The sequence below is a fragment of the Somniosus microcephalus genome, chromosome 15 (assembly GCF_052327205.1).
Source record: "Somniosus microcephalus isolate GS21.2 chromosome 15, FLI_Smic_1.0, whole genome shotgun sequence".
Taxonomy (NCBI): domain Eukaryota; kingdom Metazoa; phylum Chordata; class Chondrichthyes; order Squaliformes; family Somniosidae; genus Somniosus; species Somniosus microcephalus.
In genome coordinates, this window is record NC_141001.1 from 25,189,112 (window position 1) to 25,206,257 (window position 17,146).

At 48.0% G+C, this 17,146-nt stretch overlaps 1 protein-coding gene across 1 annotated transcript in view; it reads left to right on the plus strand.

Annotated features, from left to right (window-relative positions):
* The first annotated feature begins 452 nt into the window (after positions 1-452).
* syt13 (synaptotagmin XIII) overlaps positions 453-17,146 on the plus strand; it is a 91,133-nt gene continuing 74,439 nt past the window's right edge. The window contains exon 1 of the mRNA XM_086007563.1: positions 453-964. Coding sequence (XP_085863689.1) covers positions 776-964 — 189 coding nt within the window. The 5' untranslated portion in view covers positions 453-775. The remainder of the gene's footprint in view (positions 965-17,146) is intronic.

Genomic DNA, 17,146 nt, shown 5'->3' on the forward strand with positions numbered 1-17,146 from the left:
CCATTCCCATCTAATGGGATGGAATAGTGAACAGTTAGCTTGGAACACGACCTCTTTGGTCCCGGCTCCACTTCCTGAACCCTGCTTGCATCCCACCACTGTGGCACACAAGCCCCACCAAATTCATCAGGGGGAAAAAAAGTACTTCAGCTGCTATTTATACATCATATTTTACGGTAATTGCCAGGGCCAGTTAAGGAGTTAATGAATAATAAAGTTACCTGCTGCACCATTGCAGTTCGTTTCCCCTGCCAGTTTTCCTTCCTCTGCCAACAAGTGAACAGATCATCAACAAACAGTTGTTCTTCACAGCTCGTCAGCATGTTTGAAATGTTAAATGTGAACAATGATTGTCATTTTGTCGTGGTATTTTAATAACTAAGTTCATCGTTCTCTTTCTTATTGGTTGCCCCAGTTACCTCTTTAATATTGCATCACAAGCCCTGCCTCTCCCACTGACATCAGAGCTCTCTCTGTTCTGAATGAAACAAGCCTTGGGTCCACACGAAGTGCTGCTGCCTCAGTCTCCATCCTACCCACCTGCTTCTGACGGACTCGATGATGGCGGTCCCCAGGATCTCCTCCGTAATATGCTGACTGTCTGTTTGTTTTGTGTGAGGACTGAACTCTCAGATCTGAGCAGTGAAGGATAAGTTCTGCCTTTGGCCAGTTTGCAGGAGCCAAAGGATGCTGCAGATTTCTCCCTGAATGTGAAAGGTAAACGTTAAGCAGAGCAATCCGCAGCCTGCTCTCGAACCGTTGAACCCCTTGCATTATGCAGGTGTCACTTTCGCTGACTGCTCTCGGGACCACACTTGGTACAGCCGCTGGGCTGTTCGCCATCTGTGCGCTGGCCTTCCTGTGCCGCTGTTTCAAGAAGAAGAAAGGAGTCTCCGAAAACCCAGAGAATGAAGGTCCGGAAAGTACTGCGAAGCAGACAAACATTGTGAGCACGGTCCAGCAGGTAAACGAAGGAACTTTTTTGTGCTTTGGGGTTTTGCTGTGTGCGGTCAGCAGTCGCTGAGCTGTTGTCTCAGTCTTTGCAGATTGCCCGAGGAAGGCTTTGAAACTAGATACAAATTGGCATCTTAAAAGGTTTGCTCAGAGAATCCAGTAATTACTGAAGTATCAGAGTCGCTCTCAAAGGCTGTCTGTGCAACAAGCCAAAGATGCATGTTAGTCAGGGGAGTGTTATAGAGAGGAGGCTTCATATGGTTTCTGTGCCCATACAACAGCTGTAAGCTGTGCATCTCACTCAGTGACTCCCATGCCGAGGAACATGCCAAGTTTACACGGTGTTTGTATTACTGATAGAGCCATACTGAGTATGGTTGTCAGAGGTTGTAACCCACCTCAGTGTGTTATAGAGGGACTGTGTTATATGGTTTCTTTATTAGAGTGCCATACACAAAATTGAAGTCAGACAGAGCACTTATGAGGAGTTGCAGACATGGGGCTATGATTCAGGCGGGATTCTATCCCTGCCATGACCCCCAACCCTGCCTTAACCCCCAACACTGTCATAACCCCCAACCCTGCCTTAACCCCAAACCCCGCCTTAACCCCCAACCCTGCCATAACCCCCAACCCCACCATAACCCCCAACCCTGGCATAACCCCCAATCCTGCCATAACCCCCATCCTGCCATGCCCCCCGACCCTGGCATAACCCCCGACCCTGGCATAACCCCCGACCCTGTCATAACCCCCAACCCTGCCATAACCCCCGACCCTGCCATAACCTCTGAACCTGCCATGACCCCAACCCTGACATAACCTCCGACCATGCCATAACCCCCAACCCACCATAACCTCCAACCCTGGCATAACCCCCAACCCTGCCATAACCCCAACCCCACCATAACCCCCAACCCTGGCATAACCCCCAACCCTGCCATGACCCCAACCCTGCCATAACCCCAACCCTGCCATAACCCCCAACCCTGTCATGACCCCAACCCTGCCTTAACCCCCAACCCTGTCATGATCCCCAACCCTGCCATGACCCTCAACCCCACCATAACCCCCGAACCTCACCATGACCTCCAACCCTGCCATGATCATGAGTTTCGCGTTCATGGCGGGTTGCTTGCGGGATTCCTGCCCACAAGCGGCAGCCCACCAGTGGCCCCCCAGGATAATGCAGGCGATGATGAAATACGACTGGAAGAGGCAGGAAGAAAGCTTAAAGGGGGCCACAGCGTGTCCGAAGTCTGGGAGAAGTATTTCACTAAAGACCCCGCTGAGACCAAGGCCTTCTGCAGGCAAGCCATTCCGGGTGAATTGCAGAGAAAGGAGACCTTTACTAGGCCCTCTGCCTCCACTTACAGCATTTTGGGGCCATTCCTGCTGCTACCCCAGGCCTCCTGCCACCTTTCATCAGGCTGTCAGCGGGGCAAACGGAAGTGAAATGGGTCAGGAACCCAGGCTCTGCCCCCACCCCATCCCCTGCCAGAATTTTCATATAGAAATACATAGAATTACTTAGAATGTACAGCACAGAAACAGGCCATTCAGCCCAATTGGTCAAGCCAGTGTTTATGCTCCACACAATCTTCCTCCCAACCCTCTTCTTCTAAGCTTATCAGCATAACCTTCTATTCCTTTCTCCCTCATGTGTTTATCTAGCTTCCCCTTAAATGTATTTATGCTAGTTGCCTCAACTACTCCTTGTGGTAACAATTCCACCCAGTACTCGGGGATATTATTGTATAGAATCACAGATGCAAAACAGAGCTACTTCCTCCACAGAGTACCTGCCCCTGACACCCAATTGCTATCAAGACCTCATCAGACCCTGCCATTCTTTCGGTGAGAGGGAAGGGAGTGCAGGGGTATAAGGCATTCAACATTCAGCAAAGGTGTCACGCCCAGCAACCATTACAAAATGTTGTCATCCAGTCATAGAACTACAGTGACCTGTGAGGAGGTTTCCTCCTTAATAGAAGGAAAAGAAAATTAAATATTAGAAGGAAGTCGGGTGGGTAAGAGAACAGTAACTTCCCATGCACGATGATGGAACTAGAGTGAGTGAAGAGCAGGAGTCAGCCAGCACCAAGACACTCTACTGATTTCTGTTGCTTTGAGGTTTGCAGTTGGGTTGGTCCCGGTACAGAAAGTCAGCTTCAGCACAGTACTGTATCGCTAACAGTTCAATAAAACACAAGCACACTGACTGGGCGTAGTGATGGCCTGGCACCAAAATATCGGACTATTTAATACCTGCCAACAGCAGTGGACAGCTGCAAACTAACAAAGAGGTCAAAGGGCCTGTTACTTGCCAACTGCAACAGTGCTGCCTGTATTGAAGACAAGAAGGGGGCAGGATCCAATTTCTGCCAACAGGGGACTGAGGCAGTGTCAGATGGAACTGAAGGAGGCTGGGTAAAGTACCTGCCCCAGCAGCAATGGCAGTGCCCCCTGTAATGTGGGTCTGAGGGGGATAAGGTGCACGCTTATCTCATCTGCCTATTAGATCATCAACTGGCAAAGTAAAGTGAGTCAATACAGTCTGAAAAGGCAAAGTCATATTACAAACATACGAACAATGACGGACAGAAAAAGACCCTCTGGTCCATCCTGCCCGTCCCACACCACTGCGATGCCTTGTGCATCACAATACATATTGGGCAGCACTGCTGAAAAATAAATGATCAATTTACATTTTTCACAGAAAAGGCTATAAGTAATTCGCTTCGTGGTTCACTACTTTTGAACAGACCCTATTTTAATTAAACAGGTCAATGTGAATCTGTGATATTTAACGTCCTTATGTGGTAAAAAAGATGCAAATATGTAACTAGGACAAATACTGCCCCCTCCCCACCCCAATTTTAACTTTTATCGGCAGGCGTAAAATGGATGATAGCAAATTGAAAACCCATTTTAACCTCAATTTTCTTTTCCATTGAATAAAATCGGTCAAGGTGTAAAAACAGGTGGCCGATTTGCTATCAGCTGTTTTTCTTCATATGATAAAAGTTAAAATTACCCCAACTGAGTGGGAACCACAAGGTGCTAACACCCAGTTCATCCTGTGTCAAGTACAGCACATGCCAAATGCAGAATTAAAGCTCCCATTATACTTTCACAGTACTGTACCTTAACCTTTAAGAGCAACTTCTATGGGTAATGTAGTGTATGTACTTTGCAGAAGGAACTATATTCTGCAGCCCCTGTATACTGCAGTACCAGTAGTGACCACCCCTGTATATAAGCCTGTGCAGTAACTTTGCATAGTAGTTCCAGTTTTGTCTCCACTCAGTAAACACCTGTTGTAACCAGCTCCTGCAGTCCGTGTCTCAATTACACACGGACATAATACTGGCGACGAGCAGATCCGAACTTACCTACAGTCTGCACCACCTCATGGGGATCCATCCCTGAAGCGAAGTTGTCAGAGGTCGAGGCCAGAAGGAAGAAGGAACGAAAAAAAAACAAACAAACAGCAGAAACGAGCGTCGACCGTGGGCAACCACCTCTGATTCATCGGATTTGAAGATTGCAGGAGAGGCTGTCGAGAGCGGGGCTTGGTTATCCTGTCTATGGTGTTCCAGCTAATCGGGCTGGTGGCAGGTAGTACACTGATACTTCCTGGGCTGCGGCGGGCTAGAGCTCGATCGGGTGGCTTTTCAACGGGGCCGAGCAGCGTTGTCAGGAAGAGGAGAGAGAGAGAGAGGGTGGAGCACACAGGGCGCGGCCGGTGCTACAAAGCCGGGCAGCATACAGACCCGAGAAGAGGGAGGAAAGTGTCCCGTAGGGTTTGCTCTGACGACGGGAAAATAAAAGAAATTAGAAGCACAGAAAGCCGCGAGGAGCTGCAGTTTGCCACGGGGACCGCGGAGAGCGGCGTTAGCAGCAGCGCGGGGGGAAGTGCGCGAAGACCATAGGGCGTCACCATCAAGGCATAAAAACGCCAGCAACAGCGCTAGCAGCAGCGGGGAAGACAGAAAGCGTGGGAGGCGCCATTTTAATCCAGCGGGGAAGAAGGAAAAGCGCGGGAGGTGCCATCTTAGATTTCCAAGATGCCGAAGACTGGCAATATCACTGCCTTCGATAATGCAATAGAAGACTGGACCACGTATGTGGAAAGAGTCAAAGTATATTGCAAGGCAAACGAAGTAGCCGATGAGAAAAAGGCATCGGTATTACTAAACTTAATGGGCGCAAGAACGTATGGCCTATTGCGGAACCTGATCACTCCAGCCAAACCGACGGTGAAGAGTTTTAACGAAATTGTTGATATCCTACAGGAACACCTAAATCCTACACCACTGCTGATAGCAGAAAGATTTAAATTCCACAGGAGAAATCAGCATAAAGATGAGAGCAATGCTGATTACCTTACGGAACTACACAAGCTATCAAAGCACTGCCAGTTCAGAGCAGAACTGACAGACACTCTACGGGACAAATTTGTCTGTGGACTCCTGAGTGAAGGAACCCAGAAGAGGTTACTCTCAGAGAAAGAGCTGACGCTGGATAAGGCTTTCAGCTTGGCAGTATCGTACAAAGCAGCAGCAAGGGGAGCTGCGGAAATACAGCAAAAGCCACAGGAATACGGCACCCATGAAATGACACGGGGATTTGAAAAATGTTATCGCTGCGGCAGAACAAATCATGACCAGAAGGACTGCTGGTCCAAGGACAAAATATGCAGGCAATGCGGAAAGATGGGACACATTGCACAAGTTTGCAGGTCTGGAAAGAAGACTAACGACAACAAAAAGGCTACTAAGGAACAGTACAGGAAAGTACAAAAGATGACGGACAGTAGTTCCGAAGACCAGAAGAGCGATAGTGAATCCGGGAACAAGAGACTAAGCTGTCTCAAACTTCACAACGTTATCGCGAAAGAGGATCACCAAACCATGTGGGTCACCCTCACAATAGCAGGGTCCCAAGTCAAAATGGAATTGGATACAGGATCAGCCCTGACCGTCATGAATCGACGAGACTACGAGCGGCTATTCTCACACATATCCTTGAAAGAGACATCCATTGTCTTGAAGACGTATACGGGGCAGAAAGTATACCCCAGAGGGATAATAAGGGTGCCTGTCGAATACAAAGGCAAAGAAATACAGAAATTGTATCTGTACATACTGCAAGATGGTGGACCACCGTTATTGGGACGTGAATGGATCAGAAAGATAGGTTTAGACTGGCATTCCATTCAGGCACTGACTGTGGCTGGTAAAAAGGATGACGATGTCACACCTGGACGATTGTCAGAAATCTTAGCTAACGCTAAAGAGGTATTTCATCAAGAACTGGGAACTCTTAAAGGCGTAACCGCCTCGATAAAAATAGAGGAGAATGCAATCCCCAAGTTTTTCAAAGCAAGACCGGTACCGTATGCAATTCGCCCAGCTGTCGAGGCAGAGCTGGAGAATCTGGAGAATGCAGGCGTGTTATCTAAGGTAGACTGGAGCGAGTGGGCGACACCCATCATTCCTGTCATGAAAAAAACGTTAAACAATAAGTCTGAGGAGCCAAGGAAGGTTCGTATCTGTGGGGACTTCAAGGTGATGGTGAACCCAGTCCTTCACACAGTACAGTATCCTCTTCCAAGGATAGAAGATATTTTCGCCTTACTATCTGGAGGGAAGCGTTTTACAAAAATTGACCTAGCACAAGCATATTTGCAGATGGAGGTTGACGAATCCTATAGGAAGTATCTCACGATAAACACTCACAAAGGTCTTTACCAGTATAATCGACTGGTATTCGGAGTAGCATCAGCTCCGGCGATATGGCAAAGAGCGATGGAACAAGTCCTGCAAGGGATTCAGGGGACCCAGTGTTACTTGGACGACATCCTAGTGACAGGTGAAAATGACAGTGAACACCTTGCCAACCTAGAGCAGGTGCTCACTAGACTAAGAGAACATGGGCTACAAGCCAATCGCCCCAAGTGCGAGTTTTTTAAGAAACAGATATCGTATTGTGGCCACGTGATTGATGAAGAGGGGTTACATAAGTTCCCTGACAAAATTGAAGCAGTAGTTAAGGCTCCAGCGCCTGAAAATGTGTCGCAACTGAGGTCATTCCTAGGATTGGTGAATTACTACCATAAGTTTTTGCCGAATTTGTCCACAATTCTGCACCCACTGAACGCCCTACTACAAACTGGAGTAGCTTGGAAATGGAGCAATGAATGTAAGCGGGCCTTTCAGAAGAGTAAAGACCTAACCACTTCAAGAGAAGTATTGGCTCACTACAACCCATCACTACCGATAAGACTGGCGTGTGATGCGTCTCCCTACGGTGTTGGGGCGGTACTGTCACATAAATTCCTTGATGGTTCAGAGAGGCCGATAGCTTTTGCATCACGCTCGTTAACTTCAGCCGAGCGTAACTACGCCCAGATTGACAGAGAGGCCCTCAGCCTGGTGTGGGGGGTGAAGAAGTTCAGTCACTACCTGCACGGTCAGAAATTTACTCTACTAACTGATCATCAACCTCTTGTCTCCATTTTCAACCCTCAGAAGGGCGTCCCGATAATGACAGCACAACGGCTACAGAGGTGGTCCCTTTTCCTAGGGGCACACCAATATGACATCGAGTACAAAGGAACTAAACAGCATGGGAATGCTGATGGATTGTCGCAACTACCGTTGTCGACGGTGGAAGAAGCACCTGCAGTGGATCCTGTGGAGCTTTCCACTCGACCATAGTCGAATGTCTACCTGTGACGAATGCAAACATAGAAAAGGAAACACGAAATGACCCGACACTCTCCAGGGTCTATGATTTAACGGTGAAGGGATGGCCAGCACATGGCGAACCACTGCTGCCAGCATTCTCGCTGAGAAGAGAACAGCTGTCAGTGTGCAGAGGAACCTTGATGTGTGGATCCAGAGTAGTAATTCCAACCAAATTGAAGGATAGAGTGCTCAATGAGCTTCATGAGGGTCATCTGGGAGGGGTAAAAATGAAGAACTTAGCCAGAGCGTTTGTGTGGTGGCCGGGAATCGATAGAGAAATCGAAGAGATGACCAAGAGCTGTACAGGATGCCAGAAGGTCCAAAACGCCCCACCACAAGCCCCTCTACATCCATGGGAGTGGCCCTCATCTCCATGGCAAAGGGTGCATATTGATTTTGCTGGTCCATTTATGGACTCGATGTTTTTAATTGCGGTGGATGCACATTCAAAGTGGCCAGAGGTAATAAAAATGTCCTCAACCACCACAGAAAAAACTATCACAGTCTTACGAACCATATTCGCCAGAAATGGGCTGCCTGAACAGATTTGCTCTGACAATGGACCACAGTTTGTGTCTGAAGAGTTCCGGAGGTTCTTAAAGAACAATGGTGTTAAGCATTACACATCTGCCCCATATCATCCAGCCACCAATGGATTAGCTGAGAGGTTCGTTCAAACATTCAAGAAGGCTATCAAGGCAATGTGTAATGAAGACATACCCCTACAACACAAGGTGGGTAACTTCTTGTTTGCCTACCGGAATGCGACACATGCGGTTACCAACCAAACTCCAGCCATGATGTTCTTCAATCGAAGACTAAGATGCCGCTTGGATTTGGTTAAGCCAAACATCAGAAGAGATGTGGAGAACAGGCAGTTTCAGAATATGAATGAAAGGCCAACCAGGAGTTTCAAGATAGGTCAACCAGTTTTGGCCCGGGACTACCGCACAGAGAAATGGCAGCCAGGAACGATCTGCACACGGCAAGGACCTCTAATGTATACCGTGGACGTTGGAGAGAGCATTGTAAGACGCCATGCTGACCAGATTCTAGAGTCACTGGAAAACGTCAATTCCACACCACGATCCGATACACCTGGTGATGAAACCGAAGTACCAATTGCATCTACCTCAGAATCGGTGATATTGGAAGCAGACAAACCAAACAATGACGTTGATCCCGAATCAACTTTGCCAGAAGAACCGGATACCCCAAAGAGGCGTTATCCAGACAGAATCAGGAAGCCTCCTCAAAGACTGAACTTATAATTGCTTAACTTCAGCTAATGTATCTAGCAACTGTAATTGTAAATATGTTATTTAATTATTAATCGAATGTTATGTACTGTTTAGCTAAAAGGGGAGGAATTGTAGTGTGTGTACTTTGCAGAAGGAACTATATTCTGCAGCCCCTGTATACTGCAGTACCAGTAGTGACCACCCCTGTATATAAGCCTGTGTAGTAACTTTGCATAGTAGTTCCAGTTTTGTCTCCACTCAGTAAACACCTGTTGTAACCAGCTCCTGCAGTCCGTGTCTCAATTACACACGGACATAATAGGTAAGTATAATTTTTTCATTTCCCTCACCAGCCATCCTTCTGAGCTCATTAATGGCTAGTAATTGCTCAATGGGATAAGTTCAACCCACAGGTAAAGAGAGCGTTAAGCTGGAGGAAATTCGGGGTTTAGCAACAGCCCAGCTTTTGATGTTTTGGGTGTGTATCCTTCATCATACCTGCACATCAAGGCCCCACAGACCTGCATCTTCACACCAAGGCCCCACAGACCGGTACTTTCACACCAAGGCCCCACAGACCTGTACTTTCACACCAAGGCCCCACAGACCTGTACTTTCACACCAAGGCCCCACAGACCTGTACATTCACACCAAGGCCCCACAGATCTGTACTTTCACACCAAGGCCCCACAGACCTGTACATTCACACCAAGGCCCCACAGACCTGTACATTCACACCAAGGCCCCACAGACCTGCATCTTCACACCCAGGCTCGACAGACTGGTACCTTCATACTAAGGTCCCGCAGACTGGTACCCTCACACCACAGCCCCACAGACTGGTACCCTCACACCACAGCCCCACAGACTGGTACCCTCACACCACAGCCCCACAGACTTCCATCTTCACATCAAGGCCCCACAGACCTGCATCTTCACATCAAGGCCCCACAGACCTGCATCTTCACATCAAGGCCCCACAGACTGGTACCCTCACACCCAGGCCTCACAGATGGTACTTTCACACCCAGGCCTCACAGATGGTATTTTCACACCCAGGCCTCACAGACCTGTACTTTCACACATAAGAACATAAGAATTAGGAGTAGGAGTATCTGCTTCGCCATTTAATAAGATCATGGCTGATCTTCGACCTCAACTCCACTTTCCTGCATGATCCCCATATCTCTTGATTCTGCTGGAGGCTCAGCGCGGCGGCGGCGGCAGCAGACCTGCAAGGAACCAGGCGGCGAGGTTTAAAAGCGGCAGCGAGGCTCAGGTAGGCCTCAGAGCGGCGGCGGCGGCAACGGACCTGCAAGGAACCAGGCGGCAAGGTTTAAAAGCGGCAGCGAGGCTCAGGTAGGCCTCAGAGCGGCGGCGGCGGCAACGAACCTGCAAGGAACCAGGCGGCAAGGTTTAAAAGCGGCAGCGAGGCTCAGGTAGGCCTCAGAGCGGCGGCGGTGGCAGCAGACCTGCAAGGAACCAGGTGGCGAGGTTTAAAAGCAGCAGCGAGGCTCATGTAGGCCTCAGAGCGGTGGCGGTGGCAGCAGACCTGCAAGGAACCAGGCGGCGAGGTTTAAAAGCGGCAGTGAGGCTCAGGTAGGCTTACTAGTCTCCAGTCTCCGTACTCAGAGGGGGGGAGAGAAGTAAAAAGTAATCGAAGTGTGACATCACCAAAGAGCAGGCAAGTGATTGGTTGGTGAGTATTTCTCTCTTTTTAAACTTAAACTCTGTGGTTTATAGTTTCTAAGCTCTCTGTGGTGTAGCGGGGACTGTTGGTAAACCAGGGCCCTTATATATACCATTTAACTGTAGTGTAATTGGTGGGATTGATTTCATTTAATTTAATTTCAATTAATTAAAGGGTAAGTCATGACAGGAGAGCTCTGTGCCGTGGTATGCACCTCCTGCACTATGTGGGAACTCAGGGACACTTCCTGTGTCCCTGACAACTATGTGTGCAGGAAGTGTGTCCAGCTGCAGCTACTGGCAGACTGCATTGCGGCGCTGTAGCTGCAATTGGATACATACTGGACCATTGGCGATGCTGAGGACGTCGTGGATATCACATTTGAGCAGTTGGGCACACCGCAGGCAAAGGTTGCACAGGCAGAAAGGGAAGGGGTGACTAACAAACAGAGTAGTAGGTGCAGGCAGGTAGTGCAGGGGTCCCCTGTGGACATCCCCCTCTCAAACAGATATACCACTTTGAATACTGTTGGGGGGGATGGCTTATCAGAGGAAGACAGCAGCAGCCAACTTCCTGGCACCAGGGGTGGCTCTGCTGCACAGAACGGGAGGAAAAAGTGGGGTAGAGCTATAGTAATAGGGGATTCTATTGTAAGGGGAATAGATAGGTGTTTCTGTGGCTGCAAACGAGACTCCAGGATGGTATGTTGCCTCCCTGGTGCAAGGGTAAAGGATGTCTCAGAGCGGCTGCAGAACATTTTGGAAGGGGAGGGTGAACAGCCAGTTGTCGTGGTGCATATAGGTACCAATGATATTGGTAAAAAATGGGAAGAGGTCCTAAAAGCTGAATATAGGGAGTTAGGAGGTAAATTAAAAAATAGGACCTCAAAGGTAGCAATCTCAGGATTGCTACCAGTGCCACGTGCTAGTCAGAGTAGAAATAGAAGGATATTTCAGATGAATACGTGGCTAGAGGAATGGTGCGAGGGGGAGGGATTCAAATTCCTGGGACATTGGAACCGGTTCTGGGGGAGGTGGGACCAATTCAAACCGGATGTCCTAGAGGGAGTGTTTGCTAGTGCTCTGGGGGAGGGTTTAAACTAAAATGGCAGGGGGTTGGGAACCTGAGCAGGGGGACAGAGGAAAGGGAAACAAGGATAAAAGCAAAAGATAGGAAGGAGAAAAACATAAGTGGCAGTCAGAGAAACCAACGGTTTAAATCAAACATGGCCACAGTAAAATAATAATTCTAATAAGTCTAAGAGTGTTAAAAAAACAAGCCTGAAGGCTTTGTGTCTTAATGCGAGGAGCATTCGTAATAAGGTGGATGAATTAGCTGCGCAAATAGAGGTAAACGAATATGATTTGATTGGGATTATGGAAACATGGCTCCAGGTTGGCCAAGGCTGGGAACTCAACATCCAGGGGTATTCAATATTCAGGAAAGATAGGCAAAAAGGAAAGGGAGGTGGGGTAGCATTGCTGGTTAAAGAAGGGATTAACACAATTGTAAGGAAGGATATTAGCTCTGATGATGTGGAATCTGTATGGGTAGAAATGAGAAATACCAAGGGGCAGAAAACGTTAGTGGGAGTAGTATATAGACCTCCAAACAGTAATGCGGAGGTTGGAGGTGGCATTAAAAGGGAAATTAGAGAAGCGTGCAATAAGGGCACAGCAGTCATCATGGGCGACTTTAATCTACATATAGATTGGGCTAACCAAATTAGTAACAATATTGTGGAGGAGGAATTCCTGGAGTGTTTACGGGATGGTTTCCTGGACCAATATGTTGAGGAACCAACCAGCGATCAGGCCATCTTAGACTGGGTATTATGTAACGAGAAAGGATTAATTAGCAATCTTGTTGTACGAGGCGCCTTGGGTCGGAGCGATCTTAATATGATAGAATTCTTCATTAAGATGGAGAATGAAGTAGTTGACTCAGAGATTAGGGTCCTGAATTTAAATAAAGGAAACTACGATGGTCTGAGGCACGAGTTGGGTAGGATTGATTGGGGAATGTCACTCAAAGGGTTGACGGTGGATAGGCAATGGCAAACATTCAAAGACCGCATGGATGAACTACAGAATTTGTTTATCCCAGTTTGGTATAAAAATAAAACAAAAAAGGTGACTCAACCATGGCTAACAAGGGAAATTAGGGATAGCATAAGATCCAAGGAGAGGACATATAAATTGGCCAGAAAAAGCAGTAAACCTGAGGATTGGGAGCAGTTTAGGATTCAACAAAGGAGGACAAAGGGATTAATTAAGAAGGGGAAAATAGAATATGAGAGTAAGCTTTCAGGGAACATAAAAACTGACTGTAAAAGCTTTTATAGATATGTGAAGAGAAAAAGATTGGTGAAGTCAAGCATAGGTCCCTTGCAGTCAGAATCAGGGGAATTTATAATCACAGAAATCACAGAAACCTCACAGTACAGATAGAGGCCATTACGGCCCATCGAGCCTGCACCGACACATATCCCACCCGATCCCCGTAACCCCTGCACCAACACATATCCCACCCTATCCCCATAACCCCACGTATTTAATCACCCTAACACTAAGGGTCAATTTTTTATCATAGCCAATCAACCTAACCCGCACATCTTTGGACTGCGGGTTAGGTTGATTGGCTATGGGGAACAAAGAAATGGCAGACCAATTAAATACATATTTTGGTTCTGTCTTCACAAAGGATGACACAAATAACCTCCCAGAGATGTCGGGGAACATAGGGTCTGATGAAAGGGAGGAACTGAAAGAAATCAGTATTTGCAGGGAAATGGTGTTAGGGAAATTGATGGGATTGAAGGCCGATAAATCCCCAGGGCCTGATAATCTACATCCTAGGGTACTTAAGGAAGTGGCCCTAGAAATAGTAGATGCATTGTGTAGTGTATGTACCTTTAAGAGAGAACTACTTTTACAGCTCCTGTATACTGTAGTGCCGGCAGTGACCACACCTGTATATAAGCCTTGAGCATGCCTCTGTACCCAGGTCTTGAGATTACCCTACTTCAGTAAATACCTGTTGATTGTTCAGTTACAGCATCCGTGTGGTTATTGAAAAACATCATACTCTCAGAATCATGGATCTAACAGTGGCGACGAGTGTTGATTCGAATCTACCTGCAACTCTGCATTTCCCTTCGAGGATTCGCTCCGGGCGGGCGGTGGAAGAAAGTCGAGGCCAGAAGCACGGGCGTCGACCACGAGCAACCGCCCAGTCATCCGGCAGAGAGTGAACATCGCAGGGGAGACTGTGGAGAGCCGGGCTTGGTTCCCCAGCCACGATGATCAGCAATAGACTGACGACAGGTACAGCGCAGACCCTTCCTGGACAGCGGCGGCTGGAGCCAACCGACGGCGGAGAGAAAGCCGAGCAGCGTCGACGGGGTAAGACAGAGGGTGAAGCGCACAGGGCGCAGCCGGGGGTTGAAAACCGAGCTGGGTCGAGGAAAAACAAAACAGAGAGAGAGAGGGTAAAGCAACAGCCGGGTTCAGGACCGAGCGGCGGAAACGGGAAAGGCGCACAAAAAAAATAAAATAATAACGCGCAGAGCACAGCCAGGGCTGAAGGGCTGAACAGTGTCCGCGGGGAGAAGAAGGAAGAGCGCGGGAGACGCCATTTTTAGAAGCCGCAGCGGAGAAGAAGGGCGAGCGCGGGAAGGAAGCAAAGCACGGGAGACGCCATTTTGTGCCAGCGGAGAAGAAGGGGAAGCGCGGGAGACGCCATTTTTGACAGTTAAATCACACCCAGGGGTGCCGAAGAGTGGCAGCATCTCTACGTTCGACAATGAAGTCGAAGATTGGGCGACATATGTGGAATGTATTGAGGTGTACTGCAGGGTGAATGAAGTGCCAGATGCTAGGAAAGCACTGGTTTTGTTAAATTCCATGGGTGCAAAAACTTATGGGTTACTGCGAAACCTAATAACCCCAGAGAAGCCTGTGAACAAGAATTTCGAAAGCATAGTAGAAATCCTACAGGACCATTAAACCCCACACCGCTGCTGATAGCAGAACGATTTAAGTTCCATAAAAGGAACCAACACAAAGACGAAAACAATACTGAGTACCTAACGGAACTGCGCAAGCTATCGAAACACTGCCAGTTTGGAGCGGGACTAGCAGGTACGTTAAGGGACAAGTTTGTGTGTGGGCTGCAAAGTGAAGGAACCCAGAAACGGCTTCTATCAGAAAAGGATCTTACGCTGGACAAGGCTTTCAGTATGGCAGTATCACACGAAGCAGCCGCAAGGGGCGCTGCAGAGATACAACGGAGACCGCAAGAATATGGCACCAATGAAATGTCCTATGGAACAGGGAAGTGCTATCGCTGCGGCAGAACAACACATGACCAGAAGGATTGTTGGTTCAAGGACCAAGTGTGAAGACAGTGTGGAAAAGCAGGACACATAGCAAGAGTCTGCAGGTCTGGGAAGAAAACCAACAGCAAGAAATCTCCACAGGAGAAGTACAAAAAGGTACACAAGGTGATGGACAGTAGTTCAGATGAACAGAAAAGTGACACAGACTCCAGAAGCAAGGAGCTGGGTTGTCTGAAACTACATAAGGTAACCAAAATGGAGGATCACCAGACTATCTGGGTTACACTCAAGATAGACGGAGTCCAAGTGAAAATGGAATTGGACACAGGATCAGCCCTAACAGTCATAAACCAAAGGGACTACAAGCGGCTATTTTCACATATACCCTTGAAAGCTACAGAGATTGTCTTGAAGACGTACACGGGGCAAAAAGTCTACCCCAAAGGAAAAATAAGGGTGAAAGTGATATATAAAGGCCAGGAAATACCTAAAATGGATATATATGTATTGCCAGATGGAGGACCACCACTGCTAGGACGTGAATGGATCCGGAAGATACAATTAGATTGGCATTCCATACAGGCACTGAAGGTTGAGGCCAAAAAGGATGATGACGTCACATCTGGACGACTGTCAAAAATGCTGACTGACGCAAAAGAAGTGTTCCAGGAGGGACTCGGAACACTAAAAGGCATAACAGCAACGATTAAAATAGAGGAAAATGCAAGCCCAAAGTTTCTTAAGGCCAGACCAGTGCCTTATGCGATCAGACCAGCTGTCAAAGCAGAGCTGGAAGGGTTGGAACGTTCAGGAGTACTGTCCAAAGTAGACTGGAGCGAGTGGGCTACACCCATCATTCCTGTAATGAAGAGGTCGTTGAGTAATACGCCTGGGGAACCAAAGAAGGTCCGCATCTGTGGGGATTTTAAGGTGACAGTGAACCCAGTCCTTCACACGGTACAATATCCACTTCCACGAATTGAGGATATATTCGCCTCGCTATCTGGAGGTAAACGCTTCACCAAAATTGATGTAGCCCAGGCGTACTTGCAAATGGAGGTAGAAGAAGCCTCGAAACAATACCTTACGATTAACACTCATAAAGGTCTTTATCAATACAACTGGCTGGTGTTCGGGGTAGCATCAGCTCCGGCTATTTGGCAAAGGGCGATGGATCAAGTCCTGCAAGGGATTCCAGGGACCCAGTGTTATTTGGACGATATCCTGGTCAAGGGCGAAAATGACAGTGATCACCTCGCCAACTTGGAGAAGGTGCTCACCAGATTAAAGGAATATGGGCTACGAGCTAATCGCCACAAGTGTGAGTTTTTCCAGAAGCAGATCTCGTATTGTGGCCACGTCATCGATGAAGAGGGGTTACATAAGTCCCCATAAAAGATTGAGGCAGTTGTCAAGGCTCCAGCACCGGAAAATGTGTCACAACTGAGGTCGTTCCTCAGGCTGGTAAACTACTACCATAAGTTCTTACCAAATTTGTCCATGGTATTACACCCACTGAACACCCTACTGCAAACAGGGGTACCATGGAAGTAGAATGCCGAACGTAGATGAGCTTTCCAGAAGTGTAAAGAATTGATCACATCAAAAGAGGTGTTGGCCCATTTCAACCCAGCACTACCAATTCGTTTGGCATGTGATGCATCACCCTATGGTATTGGAGCGGTGCTGTCGCACAAATTCCCAGACGGGTTGGAGAGGCCAGTAGCCTTTGCGTCTCGGTCACTAACCTCAGTCGAGCGCAACTACGCCCAGATTGACAGGGAGGCCCTCAGCCTAGTATGGGGAGTAAAAAAATTCAACCACTATCTGCATGGGCAGAAGTTCACCTTGCTGACAGACCACCAACCACTTGTCTCCATCTTTAATCCTAAGAAGGGCGTTCCAGTGATGACTGCACAACGGTTACAAAGATGGTCCCTGTTTCTAGGGGCAAATCAATATGAAATCGAATATAAAGGCACGAAACACCATGGAAACGCTGATGGGCTATCGCGCCTGCCACTGCCAACTGTGGAGGAAGCACCAGCAGTGGACCCTATCAAGATATTTTATTCGCCAATAATTGAACGATTGCCAGTAACGAACGTGGATATAGAGAAGGAGACCCGCAATGATCCGACGCTGCTCGGGTATATGATTTGACGGT